The sequence below is a fragment of the Pseudorca crassidens genome, chromosome 21 (assembly GCF_039906515.1).
Source record: "Pseudorca crassidens isolate mPseCra1 chromosome 21, mPseCra1.hap1, whole genome shotgun sequence".
Taxonomy (NCBI): domain Eukaryota; kingdom Metazoa; phylum Chordata; class Mammalia; order Artiodactyla; family Delphinidae; genus Pseudorca; species Pseudorca crassidens.
Genome location: NC_090316.1, coordinates 25,992,897 through 26,017,952, shown reverse-complemented (window position 1 = coordinate 26,017,952; position 25,056 = coordinate 25,992,897). Strand labels below are relative to the sequence as shown.

Sequence of the window (25,056 nt, the reverse complement as noted above, 5' to 3'; positions counted from 1 at the left end):
GAAGGACTTTTTTTCCTGCGTATTCAGAATTCTAAGTGAATAATTATTTCTCTGAACACATTAAAAATAACATGTCCTCTGGTTTCCACTGATTCTGTTCAGCTGATGGAGGAGTCTAATTGTTGATCCTTAAGATGTATTACATCTTTTTTCTTTCACTGTTTGTAAAATGTCCTCTTTTTCTTTGATTTTCAGCAATTTCACTCTGATGTGCTAATGTGTTTTTCTTTGTGTTTATCCTAGGGAAATTCTCCATTGTTTCATCAGTTTTCTTGAACATATTAATTCTAAAGTTTTTAATTCCTTTTCTAAATAACTGTAGTGTATGGACCACCTGTGGGTCTGCTTCTTTTGCTTCTTATTTCTCTTGGCTTTCAGTCATTGGGCCCTGTTTCCAGTGGAATGCTGGATATTATGTATGGATTGTAGAGGATCTGGCTGATAGCTTCCTTCAGAGAGGATTTAATATTCTTCTGGAAGGCAGATGACAATATGGGCAGATCACCTGGATCATTTGAGGGACCTGAATTCCAATTTTTCTCTCCCTAGGACCATGAGGCAACTGAGGTATCTGCTTACTGTTTAGCCTCCTAGCAGCTGGTTTTGCTTTCTCAGCTTCTTACTCTGCACGTATGTAGCTTAGGAAGGGCAAATGTCCCAAAAGGAATATTGTGCAGAACATTGGGCTCACTTCACAGTTCATTTTCTCTGGCCCTTTGAATGCTGGCTACCTTGTCGCCAACTCAGTTTTCATCTCTGCATCCTCCCATCACTGTCACAGCCCTGGGCAGCCACAGTCTGTCAGCCTGTGTGCCTCACCGCTGGAACTGAGACACGCCCCCCAGGGGAGAAGAGTGGCAGTGATGGTCCTTTCACCTCCTTGCGTTTCCCTTTGCCCTGGGATCTTGGTCCTCGAGTGCTAATTGCCTTTGTTGCTCTCCATTGCTTTAAAACAGCTGGAATTTTTTGTGTGTTTGTATTTTGCTTTTTATTTTACTTTATTCAGCCTTCATATTTATTCTCAGCAGGAGAATTGGGTCTCATACCTCTTCTTTTTCACAACTAGAAGCATAAGTCCCCATCCAATAAGTTTTTCAATCATTTCTTGAAGTATGTGGTGTCCATTGCCCTGTGTTTTACCTTCTCCAGGATGCAGTGTCAGCCTTACTTGCAAGAACATCAGCTGAGCTGTTGGCTGTGGAACAAGAATTAGCACAAGAAGAAGAAGAACCAGAGCAGGAGGAAGAGCAAAGGGGTCCAGATGGAGATTGGTAAAACAGCGATTTCCTTTTGCTACCGGGATCGCAAAGAGGATGTGTTTAGATTCTCAGAAGAAACTTTCAGGGAAACCTTTATAGGTTTAGATCTTATTCTGGAATTAATGGAAAGTAGCGCAGCTTCAGGGGGCTGCCCCTAGGGAAAGTCTTTCCTTGGTCATTAGAGACTTGAAAGGGGTAGTGGCGAGTTTGCGGACAAGCACATGAGCGAGATTCTTGCTTCAGTAATCTTGACACTATTTCTTGGGCTTTTGTTTGGTTTTAAGTCTAAACTACCTATTTTGAAGGGTATGGTAGTTTATTTCAGAGTCATAGATAAATTTAAAAACTGACTCTTTTTCTGCAAATGACCAGAAGTACCATTTAGGCTCTGAGAAGTCAAAGCAGATATTTAGAAAATAGCTTCTGAAGAGCTCTTTTTCTGTTTGTGGCCACTTTCACCTTCTTTTTCTGTTTCCTTCTCATTTTCCATACCTCATTGTTTTTAAAAAAGAAAAAAAGGTTATTATAGCGTTTGTCTAGATTCACATACGTATAAAGAACTATCGTTCCAGGTTTGCACTGTTTTCTCTAAAACAAATTTTAGTGAATGCATGTTTTTTTAGTATATATGTAAAGTCATTTGGATTAATTTTGTATGTATCGTTGCTTATTCTGTTATGTTTCAACTACTGTTGACACATATATGCATATACATATATAGCAGCATTTGTGTTTATGTGTGTATATATAAAACTTCTTACAAACTTAGAGTGACAAGATATAAATAACAAAATTGTGGACATTTGGAAGGAACAGCGTACTATAGTGATGTGAAAAGCAGATATACTTTGTTCTTATCAAAAGTCCTTTATAGTGAATAAAGTTCAGAGCACCGAAAAAGAAAAGTAAATATGAGAGTGATTATGAGGTTCATCATATCTTGAAATACTGAGCCTTCCTTGCATATGTAAAATATGCAACTTGTTTCACCCACATTTCAAAAAATGCACTTAGAACGTAATCTAAAAGAATTGTTAACTTACAGTCCTCATTGCTGATCCCCCCGTGTTCATTTCATGACCAGGTGTTTAACAACTAGTCTGTTCCAATCTGTCAGTATATCACCAGTCACAGTTAAAGCTTGACTTTTCATTATCAGTGGAAAAAAATGTTCCTATTATGAGAATACGAAACTCAACAAAGCGTGAGATATTCTTCCCATCCTGGTCCTCTTGCTTTCCTGTCAGTACAGCTTATACAGAATATAAACCGCATTTGTATTCTGCAGTCTCACTTGTAGTGCCACCCAAGCCCAGGCCGTGGCTTTCGTTAAAGACAAGATCATAGACCCTTCAGAGCCTTCTGTTAGTTCAGTAGTAAGACTCCTCTACCCAGGGTTCCACCTCTGCTAGACCATGAGCACAGTTGATAATGGATATTTTTATTCACTCTTAGCAGAGAGTCACTGCATTCTGTTGTTTGAATAATTTTACAATAAATGAACAACTGATACCAAATTATATTATAGCGAGTGTCCGTATTTTCAAACCGTGGGTTAAACTTTATATGTGATTTTTTAGCGTACTTCTATTTAATATTTAGGAATTAGGTCAAATTTCATGAATTTAACTTTTCAGTACGAAATTATGATGATTTTGCTTCAGATTTCTGGAGAGTAGGGTGATCATTTTATTTCTCATGAGCATTTTAGTAGAAGTTCCAGCCAGAGAACTGGCTGGAATCGTGATGTGTGAGTCTGTTCATCGCCCAGATAACGGGTTAACATGCCCAGGTTGCACTGATCACAGAGCACACCTGCTTGACCCTGAACGGTATTGTGTGTTGTTTCACCCATAGGTTAACCATGCAGAGAGAGGCCTCTGATGAAATTGTGGCTGAGGAAGGGGCTGAAGTGAAATTGGCAGAGGGCAGTTGCTGTGCAGAAGACGTAAGCTCACGCCCGAGTGTGCCTGAGGTGAACGAGGACACGAGTAAGACAGAAAACAACTGTGCCAACGACCTTGGGAGTCAGCCACCTGCAGGAGTGCCCGCCCTGGTGAGTGTTCTCTGCTGTCCCCTCCTGAAACTGGTCTCCTAGAGGCACCACACAGACCAGGTCTGTCTCTTCAGCTATAACTCCATGTTAGGATTTTGTGCCAAAGCTGATCAGGATGGGCCTTTGTGGGAGTAGACCATAAGAAACATTGTAAATGCCTTAACCTTTTCAAATGGGCCCCAAATATTCATTCTCCAATTAAGTTTCATATAAGAAGATAAATAGTGGCGTTTAGGGCTTCCCTGGTGGCGCAGTGCTTGGGAGTACGCCTGCCGGTGCAGGGGACATGGGTTCGTGCCCCGGTCCGGGAAGATCCCACGTGCCACAGAGCGGCTAGGCCCGTGAGCCATGGCCACTGAGCCTGCGCGTCCGGAGCCTGTGCTCCGCAACGGGAGAGGCCACAGCAATGAGAGGCCCGCGTACCGCAAAAAAAAAAAAAAAAAATAGTGGCGTTTATCTCTCTGTAAATGTTCTGTGAATATTTACTGAAAGCATTTTCAGAATTTCCTGAATAACACCAGGATGCCTACTTAATTGTATTAAGTTTCATAAATGTTATAAGTTTATTTCAATTTCAAACATGAGGTAAACGTGTGAAGCTCACTTTGGTTAGATGGGGCTCTGATTGAAACCAGTTCAGGAAGGTGGCAAATGACTCGGTTTAGGCACAGATGCCATGTTACTAAGCAGGTAACTTTGCTGGTTGGTGACAGACATGTTGAGACTGCCATCCCCAAAGGGGGAAACTCATGTTCAAGGTTTGAGGATGCTGGCAAACTTGGGAGTTTAGAAAATAACAGTTATTTATTTCTAAGAAAAATAATGTTATACCCTGACTGAAGACTTCATGTGTGTATATATATATACACACATACATACATACACACACATATACATACATACAGTCGGCCTTCTGTATCCGCGGTTTCTGCCTCCACGGATTCAACCAACCGCGGATCTGATTCAACCAACCGCTGATAGTAAACAGTACACGATTGGCTGAATGCGAGAATGTGGAGCCCCAGATACAGAGGGCCAGTTGTGGGACTTGAGCACCCACAGAGTTTGGTGTCCGGAACAATCTCCCACGGATACCGAGGTATGGCTGTATATATAATTGCATGTTCTGCGTTAACCTGAGGTTTAACTAGTGTATTTTCATTTTCTTATATTTGCTTTTATCGTTTACTCTGAAAAAAACTAATCAGAAAGTTGAATAACGTTTAATGATGAAGAATTCTCAAATAAGGTTCTTTATAGAAGCACATTTACCCTCTGTAAATCTAAAGCTTCCTTTTTTAAGGTCTAATCTGTTAGCGGTGGTGCTGCCACTTATAGGTAACCCCGTTGGACAGTTATTATCCTACCCTACCTGAGGGTAACTTCCTAAGAACCAAGTAGAAAACCACCTTCCCATCAGCAGAAGGACAAAGCCTGTCTCACAGAAGTGGTCCTGGTGCTAGATGAGTCTCTTGTAAGATTAGGTATTTCTTTCGTACTTAGAAGAAAGGAGCAAGAAACGTCTCTCCCCTCCTGACAAATTACTGACTTCTAGGTTGATAAAGAGACAAATACCGACGAGGCGGGCAGTGCCGGTGTGGCGGTCCGCCCCAAAGACCGCAGCGGCCTGAGCGCCCGGCAGCGCCCCTTCGTGCGGAGCAGCGTGATCGTGCGCTCGCAGACCTTCTCCCCCGGCGAGCGGAGCCAGTACGTCTGCAGGGTAAGGCGTCTGCGGGGCGGGCATGTGCAGGGTGTGAGGCGCGCAGTGCTCTTAGGGGGCTGCCGCCTCTCCCCGCCCCCTGCCAGGGAGTGGCCCGTTAGTGACAATAGACAGTGCCAGGGGATCTTCAAGCTCGACTACAGATTCTAATGGCTAGAAATGCCGTAAAATAAAATATAAAATACCACACTCTTAATCATTCTTTTTAGTTTGGGTGGTGGAATTGTTTTCTTTCCTCAAATTTAATGTCTCTTTGCTTCTAATGCCATTTATTTGGCAAAGAAGTGACATTAAGGACCAGGCTGCTAAGTCTGTCTGGACCTTAGTGTGTGTTTAGAAACTTAAAGTGACTCAAGATTTATGATGTCTTGTATATTTCTGCTGTGTATCATGCATGCTTCAAACCATGTTAGTCGGGCTTCCCTGGTGGCGCAGTGGTTGGGAGTCCGCCTGCCGATGCAGGGGACGCGGGTTCATGCCCCGGGCCAGGAAGATTCCACATGCCGCGGAGCGGCTGGGCCCGTGAGCCATGGCCGCTGAGCCTGCGCGTCCGGAGCCTGTGCTCCGCAACGGGAGAGGCCACAACAGTGAGAGGCCCGCGTACCGCAAAAAAAAAAAAAAAAAAAAAAAGTTAGTGCTGCTGAGTCAAAGATTGTGAGTTGGGTTTTAGGACAAAAGTCGCCTTTACTAATGCCTCCAGACACTGAATCAGATTCCTGCTTCTGTGGAGAATATTATGTGATTTGCATCAGTTTACCAAATTCTAGTTCCATAAGTATTTATGATTTATAGTAATTTAGATTTAACATTATAAAGTGGGTTAGAAAATACTTTCAGAATTCTAAACTTACTCATTCAGTTCACCAGACATTTTTATTAAGCACCTGCTATTTATTAAGCACGTTGCCGGATCCCTGGGATTCGTCCATGAACCAAAGACCCAGAGCCCCCTGTCCTTGCGGGGCTTATGCTCTTGTGAGTTGAGCCAAACACTCAACATGATGAGTAAACTGTGAAGTCTCTTGGGCGGGGACCAGCGCTCTGGAAAACAGTAGAGCAAGTTATGAAAGGATGGAAATATTGAGGATGAGGGTCACAAATTTAAGTAGGTTCAGAGTAGACTTCACTGAGAAGGTGACGTTTCAGCAAAGGCCTGAAGCAGGTGAGGGAGTGAGTGTGGGCTGCCCGGGCTGGGCGTGTTCCCAGTTGTACGTGCTGTGACTCCACTCTGACCTTGAGCTCTGTGCATTACACAAACCTTTCTTTTAAAGAATGGATAGTGCCTATTAGCTAAAAATACAAGGGATAATTTTATTTCAAAATGTATATAATATTCTTAACAAATGACTTATGATAACTGTAACCAAAAGGCAATTACTTAAAATCAAGTTATTTAAGAAAAGCAAGAAAACAGGGAAAATTTTGTTTGGGGAGGATTTTCTTAAAGAAATAAACTACCTTCTTTCTGTGATAAAGTTCTCAATTCCAAGCTTCCTCTAGCACATTGGTACGCACTGATTTCCTTTTCTTTTCTTTTTTATCCTTTGTTGCCAGTTAAATCGAAGTGACAGTGACAGTTCAACCCTGGCTAAAAAATCACTATTTGTGAGAAACTCCACCGAACGGCGAAGTTTGAGAGTCAAAAGGGTATGTATTCCCTCAGCGGCATCCCGCTGTCCCAGACCCACCCTGCGTCTTGCATATCAGAACATGAGCACCAGGACTGCTGGGTGTCCTTGCTCCGTGCTCTTGGGAGCTGGGATGAAGCCACTGGGATTACGGAGACACAGCTGTTGTGTCAGTTATGGAGAAGGATGTGCTGGAGAGCGTTCCTTCATCACCGGTGTGGAACCTCTGATAATGAAGGGTAAATCCACTTTGCAGCATGGATGGAGACGGGCCTGCCGAGTCGGGGGGAGCATCTCTGCTGCCGGCTGCCTGGTCTCCACACCACAGCCAGCTCTTGAGCAGCTGTGGGGAGAGTGTAACACCCGGTGCCTTTCGTGAGGGGCAGACGTTCTGGAAAAGGAGGACACGGCTTTAGTAGCTTGCTTAAAAACAGATATTTTTAGAAGATTAAGATGAATGTAGATGGAAAAGCTCAAGCCAGGTTTTCCTGGAAGCCAGAGGTCTCTGGATGAGCTCGAAAGGGACGAATTTTAGATAAATTAAAAGGTTGGACTGTTCAGAAATTCCTGTTTATTTACCAGCAGCTGAACTAGTAATGGAAAGTTATTTGTTTACTAATAATTTGTTTCGTGCTAATTTCCGAAGCTGCTTTATTTCGGTTTAAAGCATGGTGTTCAGTAAAAATGCAGCGCTGTACACACTAAGCTCTGCAGTGACGGGCAGGACCTCCCTGCCTGGAGGAGGTCTTCCGAGGGCACACGGGCGACTCCGGGTGCAGATAGAAGGGCGGAGTGAGCTCACCTGGTCGGGAGAATCAAAAACACTTCGTGGGGAAGGTGTCTGGCCTTGACACCCATATAAAATTTCTCAAGAAAGTGGTAGCTTTGTTTCAGGGATGGAGATGGATACTGGGTGCTGTTGGATGGATACTAGGTGGCCTGACGTGGCACAGGGGCAGGGAAGCACATTCAGGGGATGAGGAAGGACCCAGCTCGGCCAGGCTTGGGCCCCGTGGGTGGGAGTGGAGATTGGAGGCGAAGTTGAGTCACTCTGGTTTAGTGTCGCTATAGGCAAAGTACTGGATGTGTGACTGGGCAACATGTAACTTCCTGGTTTAACTTCCTAGTTACTTGACAGTCCTAAGCATGTTTCTTTTTTCTAAAGGTAGATATGCAGGCATTTCTTTAACCTCAGCATTTTCAGGACCTTTTGAAACACAGATCTTTCAGATTACAAAACTTTGTGCTTTAAAAGCACCTAAATTTCCATCATCTTGAATGAAAATTCGTCTCAACTCTTTTCTAAGTCCCCTGCATTTTTAAAAGCACATACTTTTAGAGGATGGTAGCACTCTTCAGAGAACTTTTAACCAGCAGTGTTTATGAATTGAGTGGAGCTGAAAAACAGTCGGGTTACTGATACTTAGTTTAATCCTGAAACACTGTTTAGGAGATCGCTGTTAATAGCTTTTAAAGTGGGCAGATAGAGTTTGGTAGAAGTGAATGGGGAAGTGTATTCTGATTTAGGAGTTATAGCATGAGAACCATGTAGAGGTGAAGAGAACAAAAGCATCTCCGGAGATCAGTGGAAGGCTCCCTGGCTGGGAAGGTGGCAGCCCGGCCAGCGAGGCAGGAGGTTGGGGGGACCCATCGCCACATCTCTCCCCAGTTCAGTGACACCACACTGACAGCCTGAGAGCAGTCATGGCGGGGAGCATTGACACCAAGGAAATGGGCAGAATCTTACAAACCAGCGAGCCCGCTGTTACACACTTAACCAGCAGGCCGTGCCCACGGGAGCCTTTAGAAAGCCTCCATGTACCTGACAGCTGGGAAGGATTTCTGATCTAGAAAACGTGAGTAGTACAGTCGAAGAGAGTGTGTGTCTAGATGATTCTTCTGTGTAATAAGTTTGTTAGAGCAGAAGTTGAACAAAGGGAAAGCTACTAATAAGAACATTAGAGAGTGTTGCAGCAGGATATGTTGGGCAAGGAGAAAGAGGAATCCGAGGAGACAATGAAAGCCATTCAGACCTGGGCTGCGGCTCTGAAATGAGAAGAGGGACAGACAGGCCTCTCCTTTCCGTCTGTCATGAGCACCACCATTGTTCCAGACCTTCCAGCTGGAATACCTGTCAGGTCTGAGTCCGTCTGTCTTGTATCAAATAGTACCCGTCTTTATTAGTAATCTCTTATTTTCCATTCCCACTGCCAACAGTCCAGGCAAGAAATGCCCTCCTTGTTTCCCTCTGCTCAGGGAGTCCTGCCCAGCCTCGTTTGAAGGCCTTTCCTCAAGCGAGTCTGACCCAGCCCTGAGTGATCTCTCCCTCCCCTGACTTCCTGGGACACAGAAGCCGCTGCCAGCGGACATGCATTCATACATATTCAGTAATTATTTCTTGATAAGTGGATAAGCTTGGCCCCAGAGAGAGCACAGTGATTCAGGGGTGAAAGTACTGAAGAGATATTAAGCGATGGGAAACCGAGGAAGGAGTCAAAACCCTAGCTCCCCTGAGCAGCTGTGTCCTGGCCAGTGCATGCAGAAATGATAAGAGAGAGGTGTGAGCTGCAGGGACGCAGGTGCGTGGCCTGAAATGGAGCAGATGTGAGTTTCTCATAATGTATTTGTCGTTCACAGAGGCCGGCTTTGTGCAGTAAATTGGTCCGGCTAAGCTAGGCTCTACCGCGGTGCCAAGTTCAAAACTCTGCGGTTTAAAACAATAAAGGCTCATTTGCTGCTCACCTGCGTGCTCAGTACAGGTGGGCCGGGGGCTCCGCTTGTCCTCCTTCAGGACCAAGCCCCCCGGCCTCCCCGCTCTAGGCCTTTGCTGCCCCTGTAACAGGGTCAGGAGGTGCCACATCACTGCCACTCACCCCTCATCGGCCAAAGCGGGAAGCAGGGATAGTGCCCTCCTGTTAGGTGATCATCGGCCAAAGCAGGGAGCAGGGACAGTGCCCTCCTGTTAGGTGACCACTGACATAACGAGGGTGTCGTGCTGTTTCCAACCCTCCAGACGGTGTGCCAGCCGGTGCTCAGAAGGGCAGCACCCGAATGCCCCGTGCGAACCTCTCTGGACCTGGAGCTGGACCTGCAGGCCTCGCTAACCCGGCAGAGCCGCCTGAACGACGAGCTGCAGGCCCTGCGGGGCCTGAGGCAGAAGCTCGAGGACCTGAAAGCCCAGGGCGAGACGGACCTTCCGCCGGGTGTGCTGGAGGACGAGAGGTTCCAGAAGCTTCTGCGACAGGCCGAGAAGCAGGTACAGAGCCCGGTGCTGCCGTGAGCTCCGGGGCGCTTACGTGGAGCTCACGTTGCCTAAAGCCCGCCGGGTAGAAGGCACTCAGCCTACACCTCAGTCTTGCTCGAGTCTTCAAGTCCTTTTTCTAGAACTTAGAACACATTTGTTCCCACTGTGTTTCATCCTGCCTGGTGGCAGCCCTTGCATCCAATGATAGTGAAGAAAGAGCCCACAAAGCAAGGTGCGTTTGTACCATTTTGAGAATAATCTGATTCCCCTGAGTACAGATTTTTTTCATCTTTATTTTTGCCAACTCTGTATGTCTAGATAGATTTTTGGAGTTATGTGCCTTTTTTTCTCATCCCTGAAGTTTGTGCTCACCCGCTCTGTGAAAGAGAAACTGTTTCCAATTGTGCGCCTCTCATTCCGGCCACAGAAGTTGGTGAGAGCCATTGGCTTCTCTCCTGCGTGCTCGTAAGCCCCACGTCCACTCCTTATACACATGCGGACACACTGGCGCACATGCTCACACACACATGCTGCCCTTTCGCATCCACCTTCCTCCCGCCCGCAGTTGGGGATTTGTGAGATTTGCAGCACAGTGGCCATAAAATGCCTAACGATGAGCAAACAGCCTTCCAATTGCCATAAAAAATACGGCTCCCGGGGAAACTGTGAACGGAGTCCAGCAGCAGAGCCCAGATCTGCCTGCCTTGTTAGGAAAGCTGTCAGGCCTCTGCGTCACTCTGCATAACCTTCCTCCTTTGTGGCTGAAAGTCTGTTTTGTAGCTCAGAATAAAAACTGAATCAGTTAGTGTCCTCGTGTATAGTACAACCCCCTTAGGAAGCAGAGCGAGCAGCTCAGGACTGTAATTAGGACGGGTTGTGTTCCTTACTCTGTCAGGCTTCTTAACGTGACGGCAAATAAATCACTGGACCTTCCTGCAGGTCAGGCCCCCATCACGTAAACTGAAGGTTAATCACACTCTCCTGGAATCTGGGCCATAAAAACCGGCTTCCGATCCTCCTGAACCAGGCAGCTCATCGTGACTTGTTGGGTGAGAAGGGGAGAGGCGTGCTGAGGAAGGGCTGGTATTTTTCCAAAGGAGCCTCAGGTTGCTTACAAAGCAGAAATTTCTTTTTCTTCCTCTGAGTGTTTCCCTGTCAAAATGCCAGTTCTGTGACGCTAGGCTTCTTAAAAGCTTAAAATAATACAGATGTTAACATTTGTAAAAGTTAGAATCTGCTAAGAAAATTATATGTCAGAAATATTAATACAGCTCATTCAACAAAAGAACTCAGTGATTCCAGTGAAGTGCTCGGCACTGAGCCTCGACTGCCTGCAAAGCTGGTGACTATCGATTATTAACACCTGATGAAAATTTTATGATGTATTTTAGCACCCAGACTTTTGGAGGAAGATACAGACCCGGGTACAGATATAAATACATAAACACAGAGACAAATGGAGTCTGCAGTGAAGTGTGTTCTTACTCAGCAGGGAGAGGAGGCTCTTCGTGTGTTGCAGGGTGGTCGGTCTTATTTTGCACAGAACAAAGCCAAGTTTCAGAGGAACTCGGCAGCCACCACATAAATGCTGGTCGTTGGAAACAGCAGCAGCCGCAGGCTACTTCGAGGGACCATCTTAACAGTGTGTAATAGGCCTCACGCTCCCATTCATACGGAAGGGAACAAAATACCGAACAGGATCCCGGGGGCCTGCTGCATCTCTGATCTAGTGAAATACGCTTTCTTGGGGAAACCGGGCCAGGTTTTCTCCCCTAAGTACATCCGGCATGTACCTTCCTTCGCTGGTTTTTCCTGATCTCTCCGTTTGTTCAAGTCAGTAAGGAGATGGCCATTTTAAGATTGGTTTGTTCATCTTATAAGTTCCCCAAAATTAGAATAGCAGCAACATTTCAGGAGAATTACTAGTTTCCTAGTTGGATGTACCACATCATGGTAGAAGTCATTTCTCTGTGTCTACTAAGTCAGTAGTTCCCAACCTGGCGCCTAGTGAAAAGTCATCCGTTCGCTGAAGGTAAGACTTCACAAAGTAACTAAAATATCACGTCTGTCCCCTTTGAATTTGAATTACACAAATTCAGAAGCTCCGCGTGACAGCTCACCTATCTCAACAATTCCAAAATAATCAAGAAAGAACTGCTACTTAAATATAGGCCACTTTTCTAAACGGAAAGGGGAGCAGTAAAAAATATCTGGAAAAGGGAGCCTTTGTGGTGAAAAAAATCAGAAGTTACTGCAGTAGAGTATTATTAGCAAAGTACTAGCTAGGTTATGCCCCACTGTAGTCTGTTTAGCTTTCCGTAAAGTGGTGTGAGTGTAACTGAATCGTCATCAGTACTTGGCTGAATAAATAGTTTTCATAAAATGTCATCTTTCCTAAAAGTGCCACAAGCATTTTTGCTTTCAAATTTAAACTGAGTTTAGTGCACTTTGTGTGTTGAGAATATTTTAAAATTTAGAAAGTTTTTTTTAGTTAAAAAATTAACATGTTGTAACAAAGCCAAATAATGCAGAAGTATATAAAGCAAAAAGTATTGATAGACGTGCCCCTGAGTCCCACTCCCCAGGGATGACCTCTGTTGACTGTTATATGTCCTTCCAGCTCTTTTTTACGCCACGTGTATGTGTCAGTTTTGGGAAGAGTTACAGAAAACTAGGGTCTGAAGACATACTGTTCCGCACTTATTTTTTTCCCCACTTAATTCTAGTCATGTAAGAGGAACAGCTTTCCATATTTGTATATGTTGCTGAAATTGATTGTTTTAAGGCATTTGTAATACACATTATGAATATATCATAGCATATTTATTTAATCATAAATATATCATAACTATTTCATTATTCTACTAATGATAGTTTCCCAAATTTCAGTCATAGACTGTGGAAGTGAACACTCCTATACATTTTGGGACACCTTTCTTGTTTCAGTAGCGTTTCCAAAGCACGAATAGAGTTCTAGTAGTAGAATTGCTGTTTGTATCCGTTCGGCTATGAACCAGTCAGACTGGTTCTTGTCTTTGTCTTGTCTCTTAAGCCGGAAGACCTTGCTCTTTACTCTAAAGTTTATAGCTGCCTGTGTTAACAACACAAGCACAGCAGTCGGCTTTTTCAAGTACAGAAGGGTCCCAGTGATGGGACCATCAGCTTGCTGCAGGCTACAGGCACCACCGTCAGCAAAGCCACTTTTCCTTCCATCTCTTTGTGCCGACTACTTAGTTCTGATCCTGAGCTGATCTCTCTTGTAAGACTTGAAGCTGCAAACACCAGTATTCTAAATTTCCTCACCCATTTCCTTCAGAGGTCCAGCTGCCCCACCATGACCAGTGGCCTCCACTGAGCAGGAAATTCTGTTACCGTAGCGCCCCACTTGGGAGGTCATGGGGAGAAGGTGCCCAAATGAGTGGAGTCTCCCCAACCCCTGACTCAAATTAATAGTGTCCCCTCCCAATACACACGCCCGCCCCTCCCTGCCAAGGGCTAAGCGCAACTCACAACACGTCCTCCTGGGAGTAGAAGCCTCTGTGGAAACTTACAGGCTGGGATGTGTTCTGTCCCCTCCCGGGGATCTTTACAGTCTGGGAGTTTTGAGAAAAAGCTCTTTGAGCTGCACGCGCGTCTGTGTGCACTGTTTTGGTATGTCAATTCTACTTCAGTAAACAGCTTTTAAAAGGTCTAAGATGGGAAAAAAAAGGGGGGTTGAAAAGATGAATAAGAGGTTGAAAGTGTATTCTCCAAAATGTTAACAGTAGATATTTCTTGGACATGGTGCTGTAAGTAGTTTTTAATTTCTCTTTTGGTGGGTGGAGAGGGGGGCAGCTACCAGGTGTTCCAGATGTAACAAGATGAGCCCACATTGCCTGTGTGGTAAGATTTTTAAAATGCATTAACACACACTTGCCCCGACCCAGGAGCTGCTCGCTGTGGGCGTGAGGTGGGCTCATGGGTGTCGTCCTGCTGGGCTGGCCTCCTGACCTGAGCCCGGCGTCTTTCAAGCCTTGGAGCACGCCTTTGGGAATCTCTAATTAATGTTCTGGGGGGCTCTGTGTTTTCATCTCCTTACCAGGCTGAACAGTCCAAAGAAGAGCAGAAGCAAGACCTGAACGCAGAGAAGCTGATGAGGCAGGTGTCCAAGGACGTGTGCCGGCTTCGGGAGCAGAGCCGGAAGGTGCCCCGGCAGGTGCAGTCCTTCAGGTGAGCGCCCGTGGGACGTGCGGGGCTGTCCCCGAATCACGCAGGCCTGCACCGCAGGGTGGCTGGCAGGTGACACGTATTAGGATGTGGGACACCACGCCCTCTGCTTCCGGCTTGATGTGTGTGTTTCCCTGAGCTCACAGACCCTGCCGGCCCCAGTCCTGACTCCGTTTGAGCCCGGCTCCCCGGGGACCCGGGGTGTCCCCAGCTCTTAGAAGCAGTTAGACATCTCATTGAGAAATCTTAACGCAGAAAACAAAAAGGTACAGAAAAGTCACCTGTCTTCGGGGTTTTGCTGTTCCCTCCCTGGACCGTTCCTCAGGCCCCGTGAGCCATGCACGGGGCTGGGCCTGGGCACCCAGAGAAGGGCAAGCACCCCTGGCCTTACGGAGGCTCCGGTCTGTGTGAGGGGGGTGGGCAGTGCCATGCGGAAGGAGCCCCCTGAAGGCCAGGCGGGGTCCCGTGAGGGCAGACGCTGGGCATGCGGGAGCGCACGGGAGTCTAAGAGGCCGTACAGGGTAGAAGAATGGGTACACGTGTGTCAGGCACCAGGGGTGGTGGTTTTGGAAAGGGCATCGGGGCAGGGACAGAGGCACAGAGCCTTAAAGGTCAGAGCCAGTGGGTGAGCCTGTCAACCGCACAAGGCCCCGTGCGCTGTGTCGAAGCTTCCAGCGCTGGCTCTGAGTGGTGGGGGACCAGCAGGGGTCTCCAAGCGCAGGAGTGAGTGAGGGTGTAGAGGCGTTGTGGAGAGCGGCCGGGCAGACCCTGGAAAGGGGAGGCCAGGTAGGCGATAGGAGGGTGACGGGAAGTGGGCGGACGGAGGGGCGCTAGGGGGCGGGGAGAGTTCTGCTTTTGAACATACCAGCCTACCAGTTCCCGTAGGCCAGCTTGGGAAGCCATGGTCAGTAGATAAGTAGAAATAAAAATCTGAAGCCAGGATTAAGGATCAGATGGGAGATAAAAATGTGAGTCTTCGTCTCACATGTGGTGGTTCCACAACAAACGTTGGTCTGACATCCCGGAAAGTGTGAGAAGGTGACCAGGACAGGAGACTGTCGAGACTAAGAAGGAATGGCCAGCGAGCTAGAAGGAGAACTGGGGAGCGTGGTCCTGGAGCTGAGCAGGGAGGGTGACAGGTGCTGTCAAAGGCAACAGCAAAGAGGATTGAGACACTCCCCAGGCTGGGGGCCACTGGTGACCATCCCGTGACAGTTTCAGTCAAGTGAGAGGGGGGCGACGGGAGAGGTGTGGTTTTATTGGTCTGTGGTGTGTGTGTGTGTGTGTGTGTGTGTGTGTGTGTGTGTGTGTGTGTGTGTGTGTGTGTGTGTGTGTGTGTGTGTGTGTGTGTGTGTGTGTGTGTGTGTGTGTGTGTGTGTGTGTGTGCTGTGAAGGGGCTGAAGAGGTAGAAGCCCAAGGAGCATGTCTGACGATATGGGGTGGAGAGGGCTCGTTAGGAAGGGATGGGTTTGGTGCCAGAGGACGCAGTGGGAGTTCCTGCTGTCCTGAGTGAGTCGGGTGCGGGGGAAGGAGACGGGTCGTGGCAGGCTCAGACTCTCTTTAACGTGATGGCTTACAGTAAAGAGTCAGCATTTTCTGTCTCCAGTCAGCTCCAGGGTCACTCTTGTAACTTTCAGAGGATACTGCTCCTTGGATTTCTAGAACTGCAGGGTGGTGTGGGGAATCCTCTCGTGCCTTTGGTGCAAGAAACACTGTCCAGAGGAGAAGTCATCCAACCTCAGCTGCTGCTAAAACCCGAAATAAATGTTTATAAACACTCGCTTAGCACCCAAAGCCAGGCCTATCACCAGACGGGTGATGGAGGAGAGGGAGATGGACCGGGACACGGCAGCGGCTCTGGAAGCGCGCCGAGGCCTGGGACACTCTCCCTGAGCTGCTCTCTCAAAGCCCAGGGCTCCCTGCTCTTCCGATTTGCCGAGGGAAGGTAGAAACCAGGAATTTTATGTGAAACATCTCAAGCGTAGACACTGACAGCTAGTTTGTGTGTTTAAAAAGCACCGCGTGAGCCAAAGTAATTCGCTTGCGGGAAGTGATGAAGCAAAGACCCCAGTTTCGGGTTCTGCCTTCAGAGATATCCTGACTACTTTCACTCGCCCCTTTAATTCTTAATTTTATCTCATAGAATTGAGCAAACGGAAAGGACGCTGTAGCACAAAAATAACTCTCCTTCCACCTTGCCCAGGGTTTTCATGCTTCCCGCCTTCTCTCTCCTTTCCTTAGAGGTAGAGCTTTTCCGCCTCAGTTCCTGCATCATAACCCCACGCTCCTGCACCATCTCACCCCCAGTTTCTCGAAGGAGGGCCAGTGCTTTATTCCTCCTCAGGGCTTCCAGTGTGGCCCCACGTGGGGAAGCCTCTCAGCAGCCTGTGTTGAGGGGAGACTGCTCGATGTGAAGGCTTCTTAGAGGCTAGACGTACTGGTCCTGCCCTTGGCGGCTCTACAACCCTAAAACCTTACTTTCTTGACACTCTGCTGAGCTCTGAAAACCCTCCCGCCCCTTCTTTCTCAGCCTCTCCCTCTCAGGTTGTTTCCACTTATCCCCGCGTCGGGATGCGGCAGATCTGCCTTTAAGACGGTCAGGCTCCTTCTCTTGCCTCATCTGAGCCCCGGTATCCATCGCTCATCATTGTGCCCTTACCTTAGCATGGTACTGAGTTTAAAGAATTCTCCCCGGATCGGGTACTTTCCTGTGAGGACTGTGGCCCCTAGAATCCTCTGCTCCCTGGTCTAGAAATGCTCAGACCTAGACTGACACGCTCCCTCCACACCCCCACCCCAGTGGTTTAAAACCTGTCTGAGGTTGGAAATGCCTGTGTCGACCGGTGGTTACCGTGGGTCAGAGCTGCCGTTCTCCTTTATGTCCTTCCGTAAAAAGGCGAAGACAGTCTTGATTTTAAATGGAGCTCTAGCTAAGGACAAGATCTCCCATCCGGGCCTGTGGAGATAGCGCTGGCATTCTTGGGACCATTTTTAACGGGCATAGAGCATTTTCAACATCCTATTGAAGTCGGTGTATTTCTCACCCCGGCTGTAGGGAGAAGATTGCCTACTTCACCAGAGCAAAGATAAGCATCCCGTCCCTGCCGGCTGATGACGTCTGATTACATCGCTGACGAGATCGTGTTTTCACCTCTTCATTTCTTAGGGAGGGCAAAAGACTGAACGTTTTCTTGTTGGGGGTTTTGTTTTTTGTTTTGGGGGGTTTTTTGTAATATAACTGTCAATTCTTAAAGAGCTTTTATTTCACATCAGATTTTCAACATGTTAATTTGTAAAGTACCTTGAATGTAATTCTTACATGTTTAAAAAAGAAAAAAAAAATCAGATAACCAAAACAGGATCATCTGGTAACAGATGTACAGCATACGTGTGTTGCCAATGGGCTTTATTTGGTAAAAATGGAATAGAGGCGGGACCCAGCGCGCATCCTATTGAACCGGCTGTGGAGAAATAACTCAGCTGAGCAGCACGCGGCTTTCGCTTTTCCTTTGTTTTCCCATGGGCGACTATGAAGCCGGCAGTGGCGCCAGGTGATGCTTGGTGCCAGAGGGCAGCTCGTTCGGCGTGAGGTTGAACTTGAGCGTGAGCTTCAGTGCAGAGTCCCGGGTCCACCTGAAACAGGTGCTGCGTTCATTTCCGTCACCTCTGTCGGAACACTTTGTTTCCTTAAAACAACTGCCTTTTTTTGTCCTTTTCTATTTGTCTAAAGAAAACAAAAACAAAATGCTGAGTGCAGGAAGGCAAGAATGCAAAGGAGCAGTGCTCCAGCCACACTACAAACCCCGTGATTTAGGACTTTAAGGGTAGGGAGATGAAAGCAGAAAGCCAGTCCGCCTCAAATACACTAAAATCAGCACGTCAGTGAGCAGCTGCTGCTTCTCACTCAGCCTGATTGTGCGTCAGTGTTCAGACGTGAGTGTCTGGCTTGCACCAGTCATGCTTCGTCCTAGGTGTGAGGATGGTACCAAGTGGGTGAAGGTAGGGGCCAGGGTGCTGAGGACACACAGTGCTGGTACTGTGGAGGGAAACACAGCATCACTTGCTGAAACCAGGAACAGAGGAAAGGGTACCTCGATGGAATCAAGATTGCCAAAAAATTTTTAAATACATCAGTAAACAGATCTCTAACATTTACTAGAAATTACTTTGCAGCTGTCATTTTTAGGGCATCCTATCTGTAACTTGTGGTAAGGAGTTGGGAGGCAAAGAGAAGAGAGTGCCTGGGGAGATTATTAATTTGAAGTAAAAGCTGAGTCGTTTGTAAAATATAAATAAATATATATTCCAGACAAACAAGATGGAAACTGACTAAAGTTTCCTCCAGTGGAGAATTTTAGCTTACCCAACCCAAGCACTTCTTAAAAGAAACAAATCCCCAGGTCAGCTCTGCCAGCATAAAAGCCTTTTAAAAGAAATCGTTTTATGCAAGTTAAATCATGCATGTTACTCGGTCTGTAATACTGGAAGAGGCAATGTTTGGTGAGCCATCTTATGTAACAAGTGAAATCATTTTTTTTTTTTTTAGAGATGAAAACATCATCTTAAAGGAATGGGCCCCTTAAAAAAAAGAAACACAAGTTCTATTCCTAAGCTAGAATCCTCGTTGGTAAGAATATTTATTTGAAAGTAATTACACATGTTTTGGAAGGTTCATTTTATCAGAATCAAAATTCAGATCAAGCCATTTCTGAGCCTAGAACTGTAATGACTTTTTCCTAAGTGTCCCACCATTTATATACAGAAGTCTTTGAAGGAATAACTGGACGTGACACTACTTTGAACAAAAACCAGCCTCGTGAATTGACTGAGCACAGTCCTTGCAGGCGGCCCAGTTCATCCTGTTAGGTGACCAAGGAGAACTGGAGGAAGAGCACCGTTCATCCTTGTCAAGGTCAAATGTGAAAAACAGAAGTTTATTTAATGTAGAGTTAAATGAAGGTCAGCTGTTTTCAGCTTCTTAGTTTGACCATGAAAATGTTTATAGGATTATGTGTGGTTGTACCGTACGATTTTATTTTCTTCATTTATTTATTTACGGTCTTATTTATGTTCTGTTTAATATATAGTTCGGTTCTGGCCATCTTAAATGTTTGACACAGAAGAGGCTATATTGGAATATTTACAGCTTTATAAGTTCCATCAGATTAGCTGTTAACTTTTTGTACGACAAAGAGTTTCAGACAAGCATAAAAGAATAAAATCTGTCTCAGGCTGGTAGTTAGCAGTTGTGACCAAGATGCTTTTGGTTTTATTTTACAGCATTTGCTCATTTCTAACATGAGAGACAAACTTAATATAATCCTTTTTCACTCTTTAAAAATCAGCAATAGTGTTATGTATTTATAGGCAGCTTTTAACAATCCTGTCATATTTGTACTAACCCAAATGATTCACAGTGACAAAACATTTTAATAACTTGCTCACAAAACCATATGGACAACATGAATTTTAATATTATAAGTACTATTTTTTAAAGGTAGAATTTATTCTTCACAGGGTAAAAAGAATGTAATATTTAGTTCTCAAGTTTGAATTATCAGTATGTTATTACAATTTTGTATATCAGAATCTAAGTGTTACAGGTACAAAAAGAATATTGCTAGCCAAATGAACAAAGTTTAGCTGGATCTCTGTAGCATGCAAATCAAATAAATTTAAAATCTTTTTTTTGCTATTACTTTATATTGTATTAAATATCAAAAGCTCAGGACTGAACTAAATATTTAATCAGGTTAAATTCTGAATATGTTTCTGTTTTAATTTGTCTTGTTTGTAAAAGTATGCAAATACATCACATAGATTAACTCTGGTTTCTGCACTTTTCATGTGTTTGTGGGTGGGAAAAATACAGTGTTTTCTTTTTAAAACAAAGATACATATTACCTAATACTTTATTTCAGTGTCATTTATTGTTCAGTGAATTTCCCTGACTGGCGCAAACACAAAAGTTTACTTGAACTGTATACCAAACAAATATAAAATCTTTTATGAAGAATTCCCCAAGTTTGGTGGCTTCCCTGGTGGTGCAGTGGTTAAGAATCCACCTGCCAATGCAGGGGACACGGGTTCGAGCCCTGGTCCAGGAAGATCCCACATGCCGCAGAGCAGCTAAGCCTGTGCGCCACAACTACTGAGCCTGCGCTCTAGAGCCCGTGACCCACAACTGCTGAGCCCCTGTGCCACAACTACTGAAGCCCAAGCGCCTAGAGCCCGTGCTGCAACAAGAGAAGCCACCGCAATGAGAAGCCCGCACACCGCAACGAAGAGTAGCCCCCGCTCGCCGCAACTAGAGAAAGCCCGCGTGCAGCAACGAAGACCCAATGCAGCCAAAAACCAACAAAATAAAATAATAAAATAAATAAATTAAAAAACTCCCCAAGCCAGCAGCTTGCTGTGAATAGTTCTTGGTTGGACCATACATATTGCTGATTTTTTTGTTAAAGGGGGTGGGGGCACCTGCCCACGCCCCCCAGTCCCGACCCACAGTCGCCTTGTGGCTGCAGCATCTACCGCAGAGCACAGGACACAAGCAAAATGACGTTGGTGCGGTAGATTTTACATGAATCTTTAAAACACAAGACTGCCCTCCTCTGCTTCTGACACAGTAAAGAAGACGTGAATGAATGGAAGAGTCTCCATAGAGGCACTGAGGTCTCCAATTTAAAAAGAGGTGATGTGTCCCCAGTGTGCACCTCTCAAGCTTTCAGAGAGCCAGCAATTTTTTTAATATAATCAGATGTCATACCTTTTAAAAAAATAAGCAGCCAGACTTTAGTTTCAGTGTAATAGGTGATCTTAGACCCTTGAAAGAAGTCAGTGATCAGCAGTAACATTTCCAATTGCCAAATGATTCATCTTTATTAAATGACACCTTCAGAAGATGTGTAGGTACTAACACAACGTTTTATTTACCGGTTCTGTGCAATCACTGAATCTATTTTAAAATTGAGGAAACTCATCCCCAGTAATGAGTATGATTACTGTTAAGTCTTGATTGGTTTTGGTCTCAGGGTAGAAGATAAAAGTGGTTTACCATCTTAGAAAGAAATGCCAGTTTCAGAAGCGAAGGGAAAACGCATTTTAGAAAATCGAAAGCATAGTGAATGGGTTACTGTGTAACAGGAAATCCTACCAAATCATCTGAGGGCACCGCTGATCCCTTCTGGCTTAGTTTCAGGTGAGTGGTTTTCATCTCCAGGTGTAGACGGTGTGGCGGCGTTTCTGCCACTGCATAGTGGCCGGAAGCCAGGGCCCAGGCGGCCCAGTTTAGCAGACACCCTCCGAGCGGGAGAGAAAATCCAGCAAACCAGCCGATAAAGAGGGCCTCCCCAAACTCCCACCTGGGCACAATCTCGGGGATGGTCTCATCCCAGAACTCCTGGACTGTCCTGTGGGCGACCCAAGAGACAGGAACAAGGGCTGTGACGCCTGCTGTCCAGAACAGAATTCCTCCCAGGATTAACAGCTGCTTCTTGACATCCTGCTGTCTCTCTCCAATTCTCAAGCAGTCCAGGCCAAACCCCGAGACCAGCAGGCCCAGGAATCCCAGGCCGTTTGAGAGGAACATTAAAATCCTGGAGATCCTGAGCTCAGCGGGCAAAGCCAGGATAGAATTGCATCCCCACTTCCTCTTGGGTGACGCAGGTCTGCCAGAGTCCCATGGTCAAGTTTTCCATTTCATTTAAGTCCAGGTTGAGATTTTTCCATGTGGCAGGTAGTTTGTAAGACAGGATAAAACCCATCCCAACAAAGATAGTGAAATTCCCCCTAATTGTGCCACAGCTCTAAATACTAAAGCCATTATAAAATCCTGTGACCTTAGCCAGACCAACCCCTGCCTTTCAGTGGCTGTGAAAAGAAGTGTGACACTATCACTTGCAGAGCTCAGAACTATTTTTTCATTGTGTATATAGGAGGATTCTTGCCAGAGTTGCTATCGTTCAATTCTATGTTGAATAGTTTTCAGAAAAGGATAGGGAAATAATTCTGCAAACCAGTAATGACAAGGTGTGGCCAAGATCACGTTCACGTCCTATAGGATGCATTTTGTAGTAGGCAGTTTGTCCCCGAAATAACATTAAGTAGTAATAATCCTCTCATTGTTAAAGTATAAATGGCTTTCACGTGTTCCCAACCTTTCTGTCAAGTCAAAGAATTAAGAAGTCTCCGTGCAAGATGTTTAATTGACAGTTTGGTTCAACTCCTGCTACTTTATATCTTACTAGTTGCACCTATCAGATTTTCATCTGTTAAGAGGTCTCATTTCAATACGCATACTGTGGTTATAACTGAGTGTTATCATTTTTAAAAACAGGTTCAAGAAAAGTATTTCTTAACCAAATAAATCAATCTCAGAAATCTCTTCTGTAGACCTTAAATCAGACTTTTCTTTTCTTTTTTTAATCTCTTAGGCTACATATACCCAATAACATATGAAACGATTCTGAACTAAATATCGAGTCTGTTTACTTCCACGCCTTCCTGACAGCTTCACACACAGGGACATAAATGCTTGCTATATTTTTGTTTCTTTGCTTAAATATGCTTTCTATGCCGTGGAAAAATTAAGCAGTAGGACTGCGTAGGTTAGAATCAACGCCTCTGTTGGTTCATCCCCATGCGTGTAACTTTTAACTGAACAAAGGAAAATTTTTATTAGGGCAGATGAGCTGGATATTAAGCAAAATATTTTTGGAACTGTTTATCTTTTTAAAGTACGAAGCTTTTGAGGGAAGAGACGAGAAGAGATTGGCCAGTATTTTAAGTCTGAGAGTATCACAGTGTACTGAAACCCTTCAGCCTCATAAAGTCCTGCCGCACAGGCTTCCTAGCAATTTCCTGAACACAAACCACCTCTGTTCAAGAAAGACCAAATCATGGTTGTGGAAAGAGCACTTTGGATAGGCTGAGCATGTGGTTTTGCTAGTGCAGGATGCTTAAAGGATTTCAGATTGTTAGGTTTTTTTCTTTAGGAGACAGGAACTAATTATCAATTTCAGCTACCAACAAAACCAAAAAAACATTTCTAGTATCAAATGAACACAGTAAAGCTAATTAGTGCTCTCTTGGACAACCACCACCAAATTTTGATCTAAATACCGAGATGAATGAAAGTTTGTTTTGTTCATTCCTATGTAATGCTTACCACAATCATTTTCTTTTAGATATAAGATTTGCCTCTTTCTTACTTCTCCAGGTTTTGGGGGGATGGGGTATCTAGGATAGAAAAGTCATGATTTAATGTATTTAGTGAGAAAATGTTAGCATCACAAACAGTTACATAACAAAGAACCCTTTTTCATGTAGACCGTCACAGTTGATATAGGGAGATACACCTCTCTGGTCTCATCAAAGTCTTACACTGAAGGATTGGCAGTTCCATTCTCCAGGTATGAACACTGAGTTTGCATTTCTGCCACTGCATAGTGGCCGGAAGCCAGGGGAATCTGGGTCCCGCAGGCGGCCCAGTTTAGCAGACACCCTCCGAGCAGGAGAGAAAATCCAGCAAACCAGCCGATAAAGAGGGCCTCCCCAAACTCCCACCTGGGCACAATCTCGGGGATGGTCTCATCCCAGAACTCCTGGACTGTCCTGTGGGCGACCCAAGAGACAGGAACAAGGGCTGTGACACCTGCTGTCCAGAACAGAATTCCTCCCAGGATTAACAGCTGCTTCTTGACATCCTGCTGTCTCTCTCCAATTCTCAAGCAGTCCAGGCCAAACCCCGAGACCAGCAGGCCCAGGAATCCCAGGCCGTTTGAGAGGAACATTAAAATCCTGGAGATCCTGAGCTCAGCAGGCAAAGCCAGGAAAGAATCAAAGTCCTTGCATTGCATCCCCACTTCCTCTTGGGTGACGCAGGTCTGCCAGAGTCCCACGGTCCAGTTTTCCATTTCATTTAAGTCCAGGTTGAGGTTTTTCCAATGTGGCAAAAAAGTTGTAATAATGGATAAAACCCATCCCAGCAGAGATAGCAAAATTCCAACGAATTGCATTGCTACTCTAAAGACTAAAGCCATCGCAACAAATCTTAGAACCCTTGCCACCTCTATAGGAGCTGCTGTCTTGTGGTGGACAGTAGTGTGACAATCTTGGTTCGATGCTGCCTGGGGAATATAAGTTTTGGTCGTTAACTCTTTGGGCACTCTGAAATGCGTTTTTGTTCTTCTTGAATATAATGTTTCATGTAAAGGACGAAGGACTCTGTTAAAACTATGAGTTAGGCTTTCTGATAAGGATTTGATCTGTTACCTTCCAATTTGCTTGGTAAAATTATATCCCCAATGCCTGATGATTATATAAGTCTAAGGATGAACAAAGAGCGCTCTATGACCCCTCACCCTAAAATACAACAGAAATCTTTGTGCTTCAATATGGATTAATTAGATTTTAAGTGGTGATAAAAGGCCAGCTCTTTCTACAACAGGACCTCATTGTAATAGCTGAATCTGAGATGTCAGAGATGCAAAACAAGACCTTGTAAAGAAAGGTAGACTGTTTCCCTATAATCTTTATCATTCTCAGGCTTCCTTAACCTACACAAGAACCTGGCCCAGGTTCTTGACTGTCACAGGGACTCAGTTGGGACTTGGCAGAAGACTTTCCCTCAGATTCCTTTGCAGAGTAGAGGCTGGTTCACTGGGTGAAGTAAAATGACGAGGCTGAGGCTGTGCCCATAGGTACTGAGGGGAGAGGGAGTACCTCAGGAAGCTCTGGATTCCATTCTGAGATTTTCTCCATCCTTGTTAAGGACTTGGGGTAAAACGTAATTTCTTAGTGTCCAGGAGGTGGTGTTTTTTGTTTTTGTTTTTGTTTGTTTTTGCCTAGAGCTGAGCTGTCTTCACTGTCATTTAAGCCACAAAGACAAAGCAGCACCAGGCAGGACAACTCCTGCCAATTCCAAGACAAAATAGCCACCATGG

General features: G+C 45.4%; 2 protein-coding genes and 1 pseudogene across 5 annotated transcripts in view; 1 reads left to right on the top strand and 2 right to left on the bottom strand.

The window, feature by feature from the left end:
- Positions 1–20,021, top strand: part of WWC2 (WW and C2 domain containing 2) — a 166,756-nt gene extending 146,735 nt beyond the window's left edge. For all 4 annotated transcript variants that reach the window (XM_067721811.1, XM_067721812.1, XM_067721813.1 and 1 more), the window contains 7 exons: positions 1,150–1,271; positions 3,117–3,315; positions 4,871–5,035; positions 6,590–6,682; positions 9,677–9,919; positions 13,989–14,116; positions 17,169–20,021. In XM_067721811.1, coding sequence (XP_067577912.1) covers positions 1,150–1,271; positions 3,117–3,315; positions 4,871–5,035; positions 6,590–6,682; positions 9,677–9,919; positions 13,989–14,116; positions 17,169–17,235 — 1,017 coding nt within the window. In that variant the 3' untranslated portion in view covers positions 17,236–20,021. The remainder of the gene's footprint in view (positions 1–1,149; positions 1,272–3,116; positions 3,316–4,870; positions 5,036–6,589; positions 6,683–9,676; positions 9,920–13,988; positions 14,117–17,168) is intronic.
- Positions 20,022–21,242: 1,221 nt separating this feature from the next.
- LOC137216187 (claudin-22-like) lies at positions 21,243–21,935 on the bottom strand (annotated as a pseudogene).
- Positions 21,936–23,490: 1,555 nt separating this feature from the next.
- On the bottom strand, positions 23,491–24,153 carry LOC137215979 (putative claudin-24). The gene has a single exon (XM_067721603.1). The coding sequence runs from the start codon at positions 24,151–24,153 to the stop codon at positions 23,491–23,493; it is 663 nt and encodes a 220-aa protein (XP_067577704.1).
- Positions 24,154–25,056: the final 903 nt, after the last annotated feature.

Bases quoted from the DNA above. Each gene is read 5' to 3' on its own strand.
- LOC137215979 (XM_067721603.1), bottom strand. From the start codon at position 24,153: ATGGCTTTAGTCTTTAGAGTAGCAATGCAATTCGTTGGAATTTTGCTA.